This window comes from Dendronephthya gigantea, unplaced genomic scaffold, assembly GCF_004324835.1.
Source record: "Dendronephthya gigantea isolate DGI-Jeju-01 unplaced genomic scaffold, DenGig_1.0 000000F, whole genome shotgun sequence".
NCBI lineage: Eukaryota > Metazoa > Cnidaria > Anthozoa > Malacalcyonacea > Nephtheidae > Dendronephthya > Dendronephthya gigantea.
In genome coordinates, this window is record NW_021163010.1 from 2,111,784 (window position 1) to 2,129,575 (window position 17,792).

The 17,792-nt window shown below is 36.1% G+C and overlaps 2 protein-coding genes and 1 long non-coding RNA gene across 3 annotated transcripts; all 3 read right to left on the reverse strand.

The window, feature by feature from the left end:
- Nucleotides 1-283: 283 nt before the first annotated feature.
- Nucleotides 284-2,574, reverse strand: LOC114521485. Its single transcript, XR_003686807.1, has 3 exons — nucleotides 2,481-2,574; nucleotides 2,226-2,361; nucleotides 284-1,551 (listed from the first exon to the last, which is right to left on the reverse strand). It is a non-coding gene; the product is annotated as an uncharacterized LOC114521485 (long non-coding RNA).
- A 1,066-nt stretch (nucleotides 2,575-3,640) lies between these two features.
- Nucleotides 3,641-8,597, reverse strand: LOC114519602 (zinc transporter 2-like). The gene is made up of 7 exons (XM_028539766.1): nucleotides 8,262-8,597; nucleotides 6,913-7,059; nucleotides 6,650-6,803; nucleotides 6,141-6,312; nucleotides 5,608-5,713; nucleotides 4,777-4,911; nucleotides 3,641-4,441 (listed from the first exon to the last, which is right to left on the reverse strand). The coding sequence occupies exons 1-7, from the start codon at nucleotides 8,473-8,475 to the stop codon at nucleotides 4,281-4,283; spliced, it is 1,089 nt and encodes a 362-aa protein (XP_028395567.1). The 5' UTR covers nucleotides 8,476-8,597; the 3' UTR covers nucleotides 3,641-4,280.
- A 214-nt stretch (nucleotides 8,598-8,811) lies between these two features.
- On the reverse strand, nucleotides 8,812-16,638 carry LOC114521852 (zinc transporter ZIP10-like). Its single transcript, XM_028542415.1, has 11 exons — nucleotides 16,387-16,638; nucleotides 15,320-15,688; nucleotides 12,856-13,339; nucleotides 11,961-12,132; nucleotides 11,525-11,694; nucleotides 11,144-11,326; nucleotides 10,893-11,009; nucleotides 10,707-10,760; nucleotides 10,161-10,368; nucleotides 9,371-9,561; nucleotides 8,812-9,204 (listed from the first exon to the last, which is right to left on the reverse strand). Exons 3-11 carry the CDS (start codon nucleotides 12,865-12,867, stop codon nucleotides 9,064-9,066), a joined length of 1,248 nt encoding a protein of 415 aa, XP_028398216.1. The 5' UTR covers nucleotides 12,868-13,339; nucleotides 15,320-15,688; nucleotides 16,387-16,638; the 3' UTR covers nucleotides 8,812-9,063.
- Nucleotides 16,639-17,792: the final 1,154 nt, after the last annotated feature.

Genomic DNA, 17,792 nt, shown 5'->3' on the forward strand with positions numbered 1-17,792 from the left:
GTGCATAACTAAATACCCTGAAATGGAAAGTCCTAGTTATTTCTAGTTACACTGACTTGTTTTAAGAAGCCATATCCTATAAAATCATAGATTATGCTTTCTTTTGTAACTACAGTATTTCTATTAACAGCAATTGTTCATTTACAAAAATCGTTATCACTTACTTGCAACAAGTTCGTTTTAAATCTTTTTGTTTTGACTTTTGTTTATTTTTTTTTCTTTTATGTCATAAAAGTTTTGTATCCATCCATTTCTTTTAAAACACGACGTGCCTGTATTTACTTTATATTTACACTGTTCATGAAGTTAGCAATATTTCCTAAAGTTTCAAAGAAACTTGCACGTGCTTGTATTTACTTTATATTTACAATGTTCATGAAGTTAGTAATGTTTTCTAAAGTTTCAAAGAAACTTGTGCTTGTAGCTATTTACTTGATATTTACAATGTTCATGAAGTTACCAATATTTTCTAAAGTTTCAAAGAAACTTGTGCTTGTATTTACTTTATATTTACACTGTTCATGAAGTATGTATTTATTACAATATTTCTTATAGTCCGAAATTTATGGGGCCCAACCCTTCATGCCTATTGTAACCGCTTGTTGTATGTTTGACCGAACTAATTCCGCGTTATGAAAATATGCTTGTATTTACTTTATATTTACAATGTTCATGAAATTAGCGATATTTCCTATAAGAAACTTGTGTTTGTATTACTTTCTATTTACAACGTTCATAAAGTAAGAAATATTTCTTATAGTCCGAAATTTATGGGGCCCAACCCTTCATTCCTATTGTAACCGCTTGTTGTACGTTTGACCGAACTAACTCCGCGCGCGTTATGCAAATGCTACCAACACAGCAATACTGCAAAGTTACGTAGTAGATATATAGTCTGGATAGTGCAAAGTACCTTAAAAATTCCTAAGGGGCCCCCAAATACAAATGAAACACAAACTTTGAAAGCCAGGTCATCTACTTCGTAGTCGCACTGTAATCATCGATTCTTTGCACGGCGTTGCTGTTGGTCGTCGTCGTACGGTCGTCGTTCGGTGATCGTTTTTCGTGGGCAATATTTAATCCTCATTCTTTGCATGGCGTTGTTGTTGGTCTTCGTCGTTCCGTGATCGTGTTTCGTGGGCAATATTTAATCCTCATTCTTTGCATGGCGTTGCTTTTGGTCGTCGTCGTACGGTCGTCCTTCGGTGGAAGTTTTTCATAGGCAATATTTAATCCTCATTCTTTGCACGCTGTTCGCTCGTCGTTTTTAAAGGATCGATCGTCACTGAATTGAAGTCGTCTTTTTGGCTCAAACGACGCGTACGTTCTACTAAGAGTCACTTTGGACCCCGTGTTTTAAAACTGTTCGCTTATTTAAGGCAGTTCAATATCCTGCATCAGATTCGACTTTAACCCCGATTATTCTGAGGAGAAAGCTGTAGGCTATCGTCTGTGCGTGTTGCATCCATATTGTTGGAATTGGTCTGGTTTTAATAACAACTGTGCATGGTTTAAGATGAATTCACAGAAGTTCACGTTTGATGTGCAAACCTGCGAAAGAATACGAGAATAGCTATATTTAGTACTCAAATCAAATTTTCTTTCTACGACGTAAAAGCATTCACTGGCGAATTATTCTAATCCACAATATTCGCCTCCGACAGTATAGCTATATAATTGGTCTGAAAATAAACTTAAAGGCCCCTTGAAATTATCCACGCATTTTTAATCCTTATTCATTGCGGTATACATTTTACAATCCATCTCCATCCTGGCTAATTTTAAAAGGTCTGTTAATCCTTTCTAGTATTTCATATTTAGGTGTTGCCGGTCTATGCTTTTACGGCCTTATTTTTCATTTTATCCAATCCTAGAACAATATTTATCGCTTTTACTAAAATCTGTGAAACAGAGTCGAGAAAAACTTTCGTGCTGGTGAAAATTGCTTCACGGGTATAAAAACATAGCTACTTTAGGCCACCAATTTCACCAGCAACTACAAACATTTGTAATTTTGATAATTTTATAAATTTTCCGGCAAAAATTATACCGTACATACTCATATGACTCATGTTTCGTGTTCTCTCGTGGTTTTTGTTGTCATTGTTTCATGAATGTATAAAAAATTTGATCTAAACTGGCTCAAAGGCGAACGGCATAGGCATAGCTCAATCAGTCCTCAAGTTTGGATCAAACCATCAACAACTTCAAACATATATACTTACATCAATAAAATAGCAGAGACGCCCTTTGTCGAGATTCCTGGAGGCGATCTTGATTGGCAGTTCACTGGATTTTGAAGCACATCATTCTGAAAGTAGACATCTTTGTCATCTTCGTCGATTCCAAACGAGCAATTGTCTATCAACAGAGAAACGTAAATTGAATATTAGAAGTACTGCTTCGATTCAAAAATTCATGATCGAATCATGAACTAATTACACCACACGTAAGAGAACTAAGAAAGATAAAATACTTACAAGTTTATTGGAAAGGTTTCCCTGGATAAGTGAAATATTATCAGCCTTCCTCAAACCCTTCACAGCTCGCATTTCGAAAACGTTTGCATGGTTCTTGCGGTGTATTCTTGTCAAGTGAATTAGAGCTTTGGGCGTAAGGATTTAGTCTGGCATCGTATGCATGGATGGGAGGGTCTAGAAAATCAGAAATCTGTGCATTTCATTGGCTAAGCAACATCATCAGTACAAATGAACGCGGGTGATTGGTTGGATATTTTGGATTGACCAACCAGTGAACCAACCGACGGAGCGAAGTCAACCAGAGGCTATCAATATTAGTTGTTCTCAAAACGAGTAAACAACAACTAAGGGAACGCATTTAAAACAATAGGTAATGAGAGATCTGAAATGATTATCTCTTGTTTTGAATGCATTCCGCTCATAATCGCACTTAAATCTATGCAAAAAAGCCAAAGCAGGAAATATATTCTTTTGAAATTTCTTTTGTCTTGTCTCATGCTTGAAGTCTTGTGACTTGTGCTTTGTGGTTATGTCGATGCTTGTATCCCACGGTGATTTCATTTCTTTGTTTTGCCTTTTTTCATTCTTTATCCTTGTTCTTATTTCACTCGTGTGAACCAGACCTTACTCATGCCAACTGCATACAATTTAAATCGATCATGAAATCAATATATAATAACCATTGTAATAACCAACGGTTTTCATACTACAGGGTGTCTCAAAAAAACGCAACCACTTAAATATGCAAGACATTAATACAGCTCTAAAGCACAATAGATAAGCACCTCTGGGAATTGAAAATGGCTCTTTAATCCTTCATTTAAAATGCTAAAAGCCATTTTAGCTGAACTGTGGTGCAAACCCGAACAATATTTAAAATATTCTTGCATATTTAAGTGGTTGTGTTTTTTTTAGACACCCTGTACACTTGAAAAGTTCGTGAGCTTATCATCTTTGTCACAAGGGACAGCGTTTTACCGTTCAGTTCATGAGAATATTTTTCTGTACACCTATTTTTGCTTCGTGCCTCTATCTACCTATTTCCATTAAGCACTTCGCTATATTTTGGTTATTCCATTTCACCAGACCAGTGTTGTTGTTTTAAGGAAAGTTCGTTACCAGACATAATTGACAAATCTACAGATTTTGACTGAGTCAGTTTTTATTAGCAATTTATGTGGTTGTCTTTTAAGACACATTGATACAGTCATATTATAAAAAATGTCTAGACTTACAAATGTTTATATATTAGTGTTTCGATTTTTTCCAAAACGTTCTCCAAACATTTCCTTACACGTCAAAATGCACGTCAAAAACATTTCCTTACACGTCAAATTTGTAAATAAACAATGATTTTTAAGTGGTAAGGACTTTTAGCGCATTTTAAAATTTTTGCCCAACCCCTTGATCTTGAAAAAAAGGCAGCAACACCGTCCTTGCGCATCCTCACTTTGAAACATTTTATCACCTCAAAATCATGTCATGCTTTTTGTAATCTCGATTACGCGTGTTTTGTAATCTCAACTACCCGAACAGCCGAACAAATGGTGATGCCATTTCAATCATCATGCACTAACGTTAAATACTGTCTGAAAGAAATTCAATGGATTGCACTATGCTTAAAGACGTGGACTAAGAAAATGTTAAGATTGTAGTTGATTCGTTCAAACTCAATTTTACAATTTTATTTTATAGCAATTATTTTACAGTTTAAAATTATATACCTACATAATTAAGACATTTATCTGCTAATTTGTATAATATAATCAATAAAAATCAATCCCCCCCAAAAATGTAATTTCAAGAGTTAATTGGTGCATTTAGTGTCAAACAGTCGGGACAGGATGACATGACAGCTGGTTGGTATGTTTCCACCTGAAGTGTTATGTGAAATAATCGGAACTGTTCCTTCAGTAACTGTAATGCTTGCTGGAGAATATCCTGAGAATCAATATTTAGGTCTACAAAAGAAAAGTATATAAACCAAAATGTATTAACCGAACAAGCCCCGTTGAACACGACTTGGGCAATGTCTTGCGGTATTGTCTTACTCATAACTGATTATTACGTTATCTATCGCGAAAAAATGAAATGTCACTGGTTCTACTACGACTGTCGTTTCAATTTCAAAATTGTCAAATTTCATCACCTAAAACTGGCATACAAGGGTATGGGTGTAAGAGAAAGGGTTTCCATACTGGTGATAGATAGTTTCTATTGCAGTAAACAGGGCATGAACGGAAGGGAATAATGCAACTCTACTAAATCAAAAAGAGAAAGAAATACATGGTCTTACCAATTGCTAAATGAGCCGTCAAACAGTGTTTATCGACATTCAAAGACCAAATATGTAAATTGTGAACCATCATCACTCCAGGTATATCCTTCAACATTGATTTGACTTGAAAATAATCAAATGATTTGGGCGAGCCTAAAAATATTTCTTTAATTAAATCAAGGTGATACAATCAAAAGATGCCGTAGGAAGCATCTTGAAACATCCCACACTATCCGTGTAATATATCGTACTGATTGCTGCATCGGTTGTATTTGAAATCAGGTTTAGACCCTTTTCCACTGCTGCTCTCATTGAGAAAACATGAAACCAAACAATGCGAAAGTCTAAAGGCCAGTTTACATTTGCAAATTTAGGTGCGATTTTCTTCTTTTGGTAGATGTGAACGAATAATAAGTTACGTATTGCTCTGATGTGTAAGAGCCCTTACTTGAACATCAGTGACTCATTCACTCGTTCACATCTATCAAAAGAAGAAAATCGCATATGAACTCGCAGCAAAAATCGCAAGCGTAAACGGGCCTTAACAGATTTAAAAATCACAAGCAATCAGAGAGAGGTAACTCCCCTTAAAAAAAAGAGCGAGGAATCCCCGCCGAAACGCACGTGGCGAAAAAAGTAGTTAGTGAGTTTTCCAAATGCGTAAGATTAATTGTAACTGAAACCTTTTACTGTTTATAGCCGTTATGAAAATTTAAAAGGACAAGAGGGATCGTCGGATTAGTTCGCAGGGCTCATAATAACAGAACTACAATAGAATCACAAGCTTAGAGGACGTATAAAATTAAAACAGGTAGCCCCTCTAAGCAAGTATTACATCATTCAACTTACCTTCGCATAAAATATGAAGTGCGTCTCGTAAAATACCGATCGTTGTTAACAGAACCAAGAATGAAAAGAGAAATGTGCATATTGGATCAGCAACCGCCCATCCAGGCTGTTAGAGAGAGGAATAAAATTAAAAGTTTTCTTAATTGAGTGAATAAGTTTTCCTTGAAAACATTTTTAAAAAATATTTCTTGTAACTCATACATAAGAGCAAATTTTCTTGTTGGAAATTTCGTATGACTGCATACATAAACGACATATAAGCAAGGCTCCTTCAGGTCAATTCTTGCCAAAAAAGACTTGCCTGTCTGGTCGGAGCGTGATTCAAACTCAATAGAAATTCTTAACTTGGGTTTGCTACAGTATAATTCATTCATATATCGGGTACAAAATAGCAACTCAGCTCATATATGCCACTGACTTGCAGCCCATTCACTGTGGCCCAATAGAGATGCAAAATGCTGACTCTTTTACTGTATGTATGTGGAAACACTGGAAGTCTCTCTGGTTTAATACAGTCCTTAAGGACATTTTACCTTAAATTTGATGACTAGTGCAGCAATAAGTACCCCAATACTTTGAACAGTATCACCAACGACATGAATAAATGCTGCCCTGACATTTATATTTTTCTCATCTGCAGAATGATGAGAATGCATGCCACCATGTGAATGAGCCACACCTGATTCATGAAGGATGCAACCCAAGCTATGTAGGGGAAAAATATGAATAGGTACACCAGCTATGGTAAGATTTTAACTACAGTAGCCCAAGTTGAAAAATGGGCTCGGTTTTTCTTTTTCTGTCGCAAGTTTACAAATATCACATGTGGGCAGCACGAATTCTTCAAATAAATTGAAATCATTCTAGGATCGCCTCAGGTGTAACAAACATGTCATAACACCAAAAATTAGCCATTACAAACTCAAGGGAGATATAACTGTAGCCCAAGTGAATACCTGAGCAGGCATCTTGTCAAATATATTAATGTTTCCCTGCATAAGAATACTTAAACCTGATGGGATAGACATAGTTTTATACTTACACAACATTGACACAAACACCAAATGAAGCTGTAAAAATCATGATATTTGCATCAATGTTATATTCTTTCTGCATGATCCGATGTACTGCCATATATACTAATACTGCTGTTAAAAACCATATGACAAGGACAGATAATACAGCACCAAGTATTTCTGTTGGAAAAAGTAAAAATTGTTGGATTCCATTCTAATCCAGATTCCAGAAAGATATGGGTACAGAACACACAGAAGTGTTTTAGTGGATATTTACAACAATTCATACCTGCACGGTAAAGTCCAAATGTTCGTTTATGATTTGCCTGTTTCTTGGCAATATAAAGAGCAAACATACTTATACAAAATGTCCCAAAATCAGAAAACATGTGTGCGGCATCTGTCATTATAGCCAAACTTCCAGCATAGATACCACCTTAAAAAACACAATATGTGTTTAATATTTGTAAATTATTGCCCTATATACCCAGGTCCCCACTACAGAAAAAAGAACATATTTGTCAACACTAGACAATGTGGATTGTATGATCTACAATGCAGTCAGCTCCATGTTGCTACCTACATATTTTGCTGGGAAATTATTTATGCCAACATCATTCAAATATTTTAATTGTGATAAGAATCTCTGATGTCTAGCTGATATTACGTAGAAGCTGCTTTCACATTGCCCAGAAGCTCATTTCAAGGCATTGTAAGATTTATGCATAGTTTTGTTCTGCAAGCACATTGTCAAACTGGCTGCAAGAATTATAAACTTAATATTTCTGGTTGGTGGAAAGCAATGTCAGTCTACAGACATTTCACATATTTTTCAGCAATAAAAAATATAACCACTCTGGGGTTTTCAAAGCTACCTGTATCTGTGTAATCTGTCAGGATCTATTGTTTAATTAAATTACCCATACATCCCACATCCTTTTCTTCCAAGGAAAGTCTATACATTAAATTTTTAATTTCCCAATAGAGGCTAAGTGTGATCACACATTGTCAGGCTTGAGAGGATAGTGTTTTCAAATTCTGAAACGCATTAAACACATAGCTAATCCACATATCTTTCTGATCGATTCCACTGAAACAATTTCAAACTAGGGGATATTGTTACACTGTACGAAACTGCCTGACTAGACACCTGATGGTTTGAAGTATGAATTTTTTACTTAAGCTACAACAGTCCAAACTGCTTGCTTAATGCAGCAGGAACTGGTGATGTTTATCCTACTTTTATGACTGTTTTTGTACCAAATGATACAATATTAGATATTGCCAAGCTATTATTTCATCATATAAACTTAGGTCTGACTAGCTCAGGAAATTGTTTGTTTGGTATTACCAGGGTTGGAATTCAACACAGAGTTCACTTATGGTATTAAACATCAATTGGCATTACTTCTTGGAATCTGTAATCTATGTGCTTGAAAATTTAGCCAGATTTTTTAACCATGCACGTTTTTTCAGCGCATTCTTACCACAGGGAAACGACAATCGAAAAGCAACAGCTAAATAAGTATTTACATTATGTAGTCGGCGAATTATAAAAAAATTATGGCGATTATTGGGCAATAATTGTACGATATAAACTACGCAGTCTACATATTATCAACCGAAATATCTACTTACCAACTACTTCTCCTACGGCAAAAATAAAACATAAAGTACTAGCAATTATCAATTTTTTCCATGCTTTTCTGTTTGATGTCACCAGCCTAAGATCATGACAATGTATTAATTCCGTCATGTTGTCAGGCAAATTCATTGAGTTCATAGTTATATTTTCTGCCCCTTCGTGTAGTTGAATAAACGGCTCTTCGTCCTCGTTTTTACGACTTGGCATTCCTCTGTCATTTATCCCACTGTGTAGATACCCTATATAGTTTTGTTTCAACGTGAACTCATACAATAAATATTACGTAAAAATTCAATAAAACAACACATCATATTAACGATCCAGTTGATTGTGACGATCACAAGAAGAAAGAAGTATTGCGCATGCTTAGAACACAATTTAGGGGGCAGTGGGAATATTTTGTATTCGGAGTACTGAATGCGGAGATAGGAATGCGGAGTTGGCAGAATACGAAAAGCTTACGGTAGGAGATTGATAATTTACATAGGGCAAACCGAACTTTAGAACATATTTGGAATAAGAATAACAGTAAAAGTTTGCGTAACGGTTTATTGCAACGGTTTTTGAATTTATTGTAATGGTTATGCAGTATAATCTTAACATAAAAAAAGTTTACATACACCATTGTGGATTATAAAAGGGTTATATATACACCATTGTGCATTATAAAACGCTAGACACTACATGCTGGTAAGTTAAAACGTGGAACATTGTAAAATTGAGTTCATCATGTGCATACAAATGATAAATATGAATATGAATCAGTTGAACTCAGTTTGCATGCCGGGGAAGTCTTCATTCAATGTTTATGTCTTCCTCGAAGTAGGACAACAGAAACATGATTGCAAAGCCAGTTAGAATGCCCAAATTTTGAAAGAGAAATCTTGAAAAGCATGATACCGCATTGAATTCAGCACTGTGCATCAACTCTGGTAACTAAAACGGAACAAAAAGAAAGTAATTGACGACTTTAATCAGGTACAACAGAAACCATGCAAGACACTAGGAATGGTCAGAATCGTCATACAATATTTCTAGCAAATAATACATGCATGCCCCTGAATTAAGGCTGTTGAGTTTTATGCTTCGTTTGAGGTTATACCATGTTAGTAAGTGCGATGTAAATAAAGAATCCACCAGTTGCAGCAAAAATCCATAAATTAATGTCTTCACTGACGTCCGAAATTAGTATTCCCATGACCAAGCCAACGAAACAGAAGCAAGCTGAGATAAAGTTAGCAAGCAATGCCTTCTTCACAGACATCCCTGCTGTTAGCAGCACGGCAAAGTCACCTGTGAATGAAGAAAACAGTAACATGCATTATTCTGGGCTGGGTTTGCTACCACTCTTTTGAGGCTGTAAAAAAAAATTCTTACGACGGAAAAGGATATAACTGGTGTAGTCATCTTAATTCATGCAGACATTTATAGAGCAAAATTACAGTGCAATTTTACTTTACGTCCAGACACAAAGGAAAATATTTCCAATCCCTCCTCTTCCCCAACCTCGCAAGCCAGCGTGGCCCGCGAGGAGCGTAGGTAAAAGAGCCTGGCTTGCGAGGTTGCCTCTCCCCCTTCAAATTGTATAAGAAAAACCATCCGCCCTTCCACGGGAAAAGCTATACCCCTTCATCTCCAAACAATTGAACTACGATATAATCACTACATTTCAAAACGTATCTGCATGCCTGCTCACCAACGGAACGAGTTTTCTATTAGCGATATTTTTGAAGTGATGCTATATTTCGTTTACCATTCAGAAAAACTGAATGCTCAAAGACAGATGGAAAAGGTCGTTTCCGGTATTAACTCCGATATACGAGATAATGAAGAAAAGATTATTGGAATCCAAGATATCCATACACTTCTTAACTTCGTAGATGGATACCTACCTAATTCATGAGGCAGCTCATGACAGAACACTGCGATAGAAGTGCTTATTCCCCCAGCTATACTATCCGAGAACGCCACGCCAATGGCTATACCATCAGCAACATTATGGATTGTATCACCAATAATGATATTCCATGCCACCGCAGAAATCGTTTTCTTAACCTCTCCTTCCTCTCTGATTTCCGATGTCTTTGGAACATTTTCATCCTTTTCACATACGTGAACATACAGAAAAAATATTACTTCGTGTGGTGTAAGGCTGTGTGTCTGCTCTCCCCCTCCCAAAAAAGGAATGATGCACAAATAGCACTCAATAAAATTCGTAAATTCAACTGATTTCAAATGTGTTCATCACGGTTGCCAGATTACCGAAAAATTACAGAAGCCAAATAATGTTGTGGTTGGCCCTTTGATCTTTGAGCACAAAGAAAACGAACATTATGATCATAATAATGTTCGACTAATTTATTCAATAATCTAGATGCATGGTGTTCATCAACCCTGCATGCATGGTGTTCATGAAATGGTAAATATCAAAGTTATACCTTGACGTTCTGGCTTTTGCCAAATTCGTCAGGCCCTCCACTGTTCACGTAACCCTTTAAGATCAAATGTAATGAATGATCAACATAGATTATTTGGAAGATTATGATTTGAGCGGGTGGATACAAAAATATGAAATAAAGCAATGTGACAACTGGAAGAAATTCGTTGCCTGTCACTCCACCTACCATATTCATTGATGCGACACCCGGGTTCTTATGGCTGTAACCAGATTCCACTGCAGCTACCTCTGTTACATTGTGATCATGATCATGTGAATTAATTTGTTTGTGTCGTCGAGTATGCTGAAATATTAAATTGATGCTGTTTTCTTACACTGTTGCAAGTCAAACACATGCAGGAGTCCAATTATATCCTCTTCTTTTTAAACATATTATTCTATCATGTCATCGAGACCTAATTTGACTGATTAACGTACCTCCATGGAATGTGATTGACCAATTGACTTGCGTAGAAACAGGTGTGTTATAGTTTCAAAGATGAAAAACACATAAATAGCGGCAGTTGCGACAAGAAATTTCCATAAATAGTCTCTGTCTTCACTCTCACCCGTTGACTCAGAACCATGACTATGATCATGATTAGCATGAAAACCAAGTGCCTTCAAAATGTAAAAATCAGATCATTTCTCTACTAAAAATTCTACTGTCTGACACTTAACTTAACCCTTTTTCTAAGTCATCAGATAATGGCGTTCTTAGAGAATACTCTCTACCAATAAAAAACCTTGTCTGACTAAAAACGGCAATTTATAGATTTTATTCCAACGTGTATAAAATATGTTTTTAAAATTACTCACGTGCGGGAAAAGATGTAGCAGTGCATCACCAACCAATGTACCGACTGCCAATGAAATAAGGAACATAACTGCTTTTTGATAAAATATCTTTTCCATGAACGGAATAATTGCAACTCCTAAAATCGAGCAGAAGCTGATAATGGCAACAGCCAGCATGCCATAGCCCCATTCTAAAGAAAATAAGAAATATCATCCTTTTTAACCATATCCTCGGTGACGGTGTAAAAGCATGGGACATGCACGCAATGCCATGCAATATAGATGTTTTGGCTCGCTATGTCATTTTACGTTTCTGACATTTCTAACATTCGTCTGTCCGAAAATCTGCTATCTAATACAAACTAGACTGCTTGTCTGGCCTAGCTTTCTAGGGACGTTCCTAGGGTCTATTGTCTGTCAGGGTCTCTTAATTTATTTTTCAGAACTAGAAGCTTACTATGTTTGTCTGCAACATCTTTCTCATCGTGAGGATGACCAGCTTTAATACAAACGTCGCTTTCTATTTGCTGAAGTAGAGCTGAACTAACGCTTTGAAATTTCGTCTTATCAAAACCCTCAGTTTTATTCTTTATTTGGTAAATATAAAAAAACTCGTCAACGGTAAAACACTAAAAAAAACAATATATTGTTCAACATCTATAAAAAGCAATATAGAACGCATTTCTGGACTATATAGATGAGATTGGCCTTAACACCTTTTTAACATTGTTTGTTTGTACTTTCATATGATATTTTTTCTCAGTAGTGTATTACATACACTCAGTTCTCATTCTGTTGATAGTTTTATCCATGTCACCGTATAATTGTAGCTACATGTGTCTGTTTTTACTTTTTAGAATATTCAGTGTAATTACGTAATTACTGCAAAAGATTTATAATAAACTTGATAAAAATATTTCTTTTTCAAGCTTAGTATTAAGCTATACATTTATTTAAACAACCTTTATTTAAGTGTTTTTCTACAGACTAGCCCGAGGAAGCAAACTTGGCACCAGGCCTTGTTACCCGCGTCCCGCGTTAATACTATAGTTATATATAATATAAAACCTATCGAGTTAGCGTATATTAAGATTCATAATACTGACTAAGAATTTCGTCCCTCAGCTAGGAGATTGATAATCACTAAAAGTACAACATCAATACCCACTCTAACAGCATTCTCAATTTTAAGGAAATTTTCTTAGAAAAGTTTGACTCTCTTGAGGGGAAGGAGAAATATTTAATATATTCTTTTCAAATGTTCTTTATCTCAGCTTATTCAAAACATCCTCCCCCACAATGAAAAGTATGCATATTTAAATTGTGAGAGCCCTGCACTCTAAGTAATATACCTTTTGATACATTTTCGGTTTCTTGCTTCCATCATTAACAGCGGTGTCATTATGAGCGGTTTCTCTCCGATATCGTCCCTTACGAATGGCTGAATTCCCGCTAATCTGCGACCTAATGGGATAGCTAAGATCGTTTATGGATCGACGACGACGACGACCATGCTTGTCATGATGGTCATCATGGTCATGATCGTCATGATCGTCATGTGATTCCTCGTCGGGTCCTCCGATTTTTAACTTCTTTAGTAATTCTTTAAATTTCTTTTCACTAATGGCGTTATTTTCTAGATCTGCGTACTCCTGAAACAATTGGTTGACAAAATACGAGGAGCAAGGTAGAGGGGATTGGTATCTAACATCGATGCATTGTCCTTGATAATAATCTTGATATGATGATCACACTTATCTCTGGCAGATGAGATTTGCTGTCATCGTCATCGCTCGAAATATTTAGTTGATGGAAAATATCATCACTAGAGAAACACTAAATAAAAGACAGTAAAATAATAGCATTGGACAATCGTTTCAACCACAAACAGCCCGCTGGGAGAGTAAACGGCAACGACGGAAAGAGATCCTTTTCTGTTTTTGATCAAAATGACTGATCATACATGCGAATTTGCCTGTAGCGGCTGCGAAGCTGTGATTTAATAAAAGTTACCTAGTGAATTATTAATCAATATGAAACGCGATTTCTGTCCTCTTTGTTAGTGCAAATGCATTCTAATCTAGCGATAGATAACTGCATGCGTCCTAGGTCTGTTGGGGACAAAAGCAAGGTTGTTTAATGGGATGCAGTAATTCCGATATGAAAGGCATTAGCTTTTTACTCGCCTTGCATAATCCTGGAGTTTTAAAATGCGATCTACTGCATGGATAAAAGTGAATGATAATGGCAACATTCCGACACTTTAAGCATTAAATAGCGTGATGTGGTTAGTGGTTTGATATACTGTTACGTAACAACGTTTACTGATTCTTTGACTAAATTATGATTTGATTTTCTAACAGAGGAATGAGAGCATACGAATTCCAGCTCAGTTTTGTGCATTGAAAATCCAAGCATGAAATTCTTCTTAATTGCGTTTTCCCGCTCCTGGGGATCATTCGCAGCGAAATCCTGAACGGCCGGGTTTCAAAGGATTGCAGTTGTTTTGCTTATGTCACTCTGTGTGGCCGGAAACACAAGATCGGAATTTCTCCCCAAAATCCGCTTTGTTCCAAAGGCAGAAAAGATCGTAGTTGTATTGGAATTTTAAATATAGGCTTGGTCTACACTTCAACCTATTCAATTATTTAAACAGTTGCAAAGGCAATGGCGTGCTAATTACATTGGCTGTTATCGATTAAAGGGTTGCAGGGATAACTTCCTGCAGAGCTGTCAAATTTTCGCAATACCGTGTACGTTACGAATAATTTGAATTTGAATGGTTCAGTTGTTTGAAATGGTGCAACCCGCAGAGCTTCGCAGGTATAGGAAAAGACGAGAGGTTCAACAGTGAAACATGCGTCACAAGCATCCACACACAGCCATGAGCACAAGTATAAAACAAGAAAGAAAAGGCCCAGAAAAGAGAGATTTCAAAAGAATAATTCCCGGTTTTGTTTCTTTTGCATGAATTTAAGCCGAAATGTTTGATGTGTTTATCTCATGCTACAAACCAGGGCTTATACATATATATGCTAAAAACGAATTAAAATCAGGCTTTCGATTCACCGCCCACGACGTCCATTCTGCTTTTTGTTTTGACTTTGCATGTTCGTGCATTTATGCCAAAAAGAATACCGATTCTTTGATGAGTCAGTTTCTACTAGTCTTGGGTCTTCACATATACGCAATACGTGGTCGTGAGAACCATAATAATAGAATTGTCGCCATGGACAATGTTCAAAATTGGCCTTAAAGTGCGCTTTCAAGTGTTTTGATATTGATCAAGTATTTTCTGTTCATATAAAATGAAAGAGATAACCGGCAGAGATTACGGCATAATTATCCTTTTATGCATGTCATAAGTTTTCATCCATCAACTTAATAACTTTGGGCATGTAAACCATAAGACAAATAAAGCGGCTTAAAGTGGCTTAAAGTCTTAAAGATGAAAGCAAATATATTTAATATTTGCAATTTTGGTTATAGATCCGGCGAATGTTGATCCGGCGAAATTCGAAAGTTGCTTAGTTAATAGGATTTTCTTGTCCGATGTACCCGATAAGAGGCGTTCGAAAGGCGTTTAGCTTAAACGGTGGATGAGCCAAAGCTTAAAAATACTCTCATACATCTTGTGAATGACTGAACCTGCATCTTATGCATTTAATATGTACTTCCATTGACAATTAAACAATTTACATCGAAATATTTCAGCTCCGTTGTTCAATAAATAGATCATTTGGTTTTCCATTTTTAACTTATCCACCGTTTAAGCTAAACGCCTTTCGAACAACCGGCCTCGTGCATTGAACTTACCTCTTTCTCACGCGATAGTTGTTTTCCTATTGTTTTATTGACATCTTTTAACAACTGGTCAACAATTTGTTCACAAAAATTTTGTGTTCCATATCTTTCCATAAGTTCTTTATCAACATCAATATTTTTGATGATTTCTCTATCGTCATCATCGTCATCATCGTCATGATGGTCTTCATCGTTCTCACCATGTTTATCACCATCATCGTGATCATCGTGATCGTGATCATCATCATGTTCATCCGAATGCTCCTCATTTGGTAGTAGTGCGTAAATCATTATTTGCGCAAACTTTGAAAACTCCGTTTCGTTCACTGATGATGATGTTGAAATATTGAAAATCTTGAACAATGTTTCAGATGTGACACACTATATCGGAATAACATACCGAGTTTGGGGTTATGTTGTAACGAGCTCTGATGTTGTTTTGCTGATGCCGAATTTCTATACCGAGCAGTTTAGAAATATCATGCAGTTTCCAAGAATTATATTCTTTAACCTTTCATGCGAACGTTATAAGGCCTGAATCAACAGGCCTTTTCACGGCGAAATATTTCTGAATTTCGACCGTTCGAATACATTGTTTCTACTTGATTCCTCACAATTCAAAAAAGCAGGCAAAATATGTCGCATTTAGCTAAAAAATTTTGCCCGTGAAATCCGGCCATTAACGCAAGTTTTATTGCGGGAATACATGTTTTAAACGGCCACAGAATTTGTTACGTATATTATGGAAGAGATGGCTAGTGTTATTCTCAAGCATCAATGCCAATGGAATGTCTCAGCATCAATGTCTCAGCATCGATCCGGTCGCTATTTTATTTTACCCAACTTATTTATAAGCACATTCTACACACTTTTACAAAGTTATAAGATTGTAACGTCGTAACGACGAAATTACAAAACGATCAGTGACATCAGCCAAGTTATTCAGTTATTCAGCCAAGTTTTGCCACTGATAAAATTGTTACTGTGAGGAGGCGAAAACATGCAATTTCTTATAAAAAAACCTTTACTCTTTTACTATCTGCCAGGTCATAACTTTAAAAGATATGACTATTTTGTACCTTGTGTTCGGTGGCATTTGAACAACGATGTATTCCAAGCTTCGATAAAATTGACTTCACGTCTTGTAGGCGTAGTGACGTCGCGGTCGAATTCGGTGACAATTTCGTTAAAATACTTTTAAAAGCATCCCCATCAGAATGTACTTCATCGCTAGAGACAAAAGTAATAAGCGAAAGAAGAAATAAACTCTTTAAAAGTTCCATTATTATACACAAATACACAAGTCACTAGGAAATGCCTTTTAGTCTTGAAGTCACTTGGATTGCGAAATGAATTGGTATTTCGTTGTTATTGGTTATGCATGAATATATGTAATGTTTATTCCGGAAATATAGCTAATTTAAAAACATGCAATATAATTATGATCAATTAAGGCTGCTTTCCACTGTCGCTTTTTTGAACGTACAGGCACAAACAATTGGATTCTGTTTATGATTTGGTGTGCTTTTTCTAGTATAAAATAAATCATTCCTGATGTTTTTAAATTTCGCGAGTTTAATCGAATATTTAAATCAGTTCTCGATCATAATGGAATGAGCAATCGATCCTTGGTGTGGGTTGGATTGTTTACTTTGTAATTGGCTTTAGTTGATATTGTTAGTTGATTTGTTGCCAGTGAGTTTCAAGAAGACTGGAACGCCATCTTTGACGCCAAATTAAAGGCCGCCATAAAAGCCAACAGTTGAAATGACAACGCCGATTTTTATGACACTCATATTTTACTGAAAAAAGTGACTTGAACGTGGAAAGGCTTAAATCTTTTTTTTGCTATTTAAATTTGAAGGTGAAGTTTCTAATTTTTTGCGGCAAGTAAGCTACGCCCCCCCCCCCCCCTTCCCCCTATGATCAGCCTTGCCGCGTATTTCTTGCATGGTCGGTTCCACACTTCAGGAAAGTGGTTGCGGTCTCGAGATGGATATTTTCAACTTAATAACCAGTACTCATGCGAGAACACAAGAAATAAAGCTATTCTAGTCAGGCTGGCAAAATTAAAACTAAAGTTCAATAGGCAATCCTTTCAATTTACGGGTGCCGTAAGGTATATAACGAGCTCCCTATGGCTATCGATATAAGGATCGTTGAAGATCTCAAAACTTTTAGCCAGTTAATTTTAGTTACATTTGAAGTTTTTAACTGCGAAGTTGGTGCTATGCAGGTGTTTTATTATGCTATATATTTTTAGATTGATAAAGAGGACACATGTTGAAAGCAGTAGCATTAATGAAATGTTTTCATTCTCTGTAATTACTAAATACATAATTGGGTCTCGCATCATCTGTTAAACCATGGACCTCTTCTAAAAATTCTTTCATAATTTGCTGATGATATTTTACAGATTTTGCAATCTTCATATTTTTGAAAAATCTTTAGATTGTTAAAACACGGGGAGTTTGACAAAATTAAG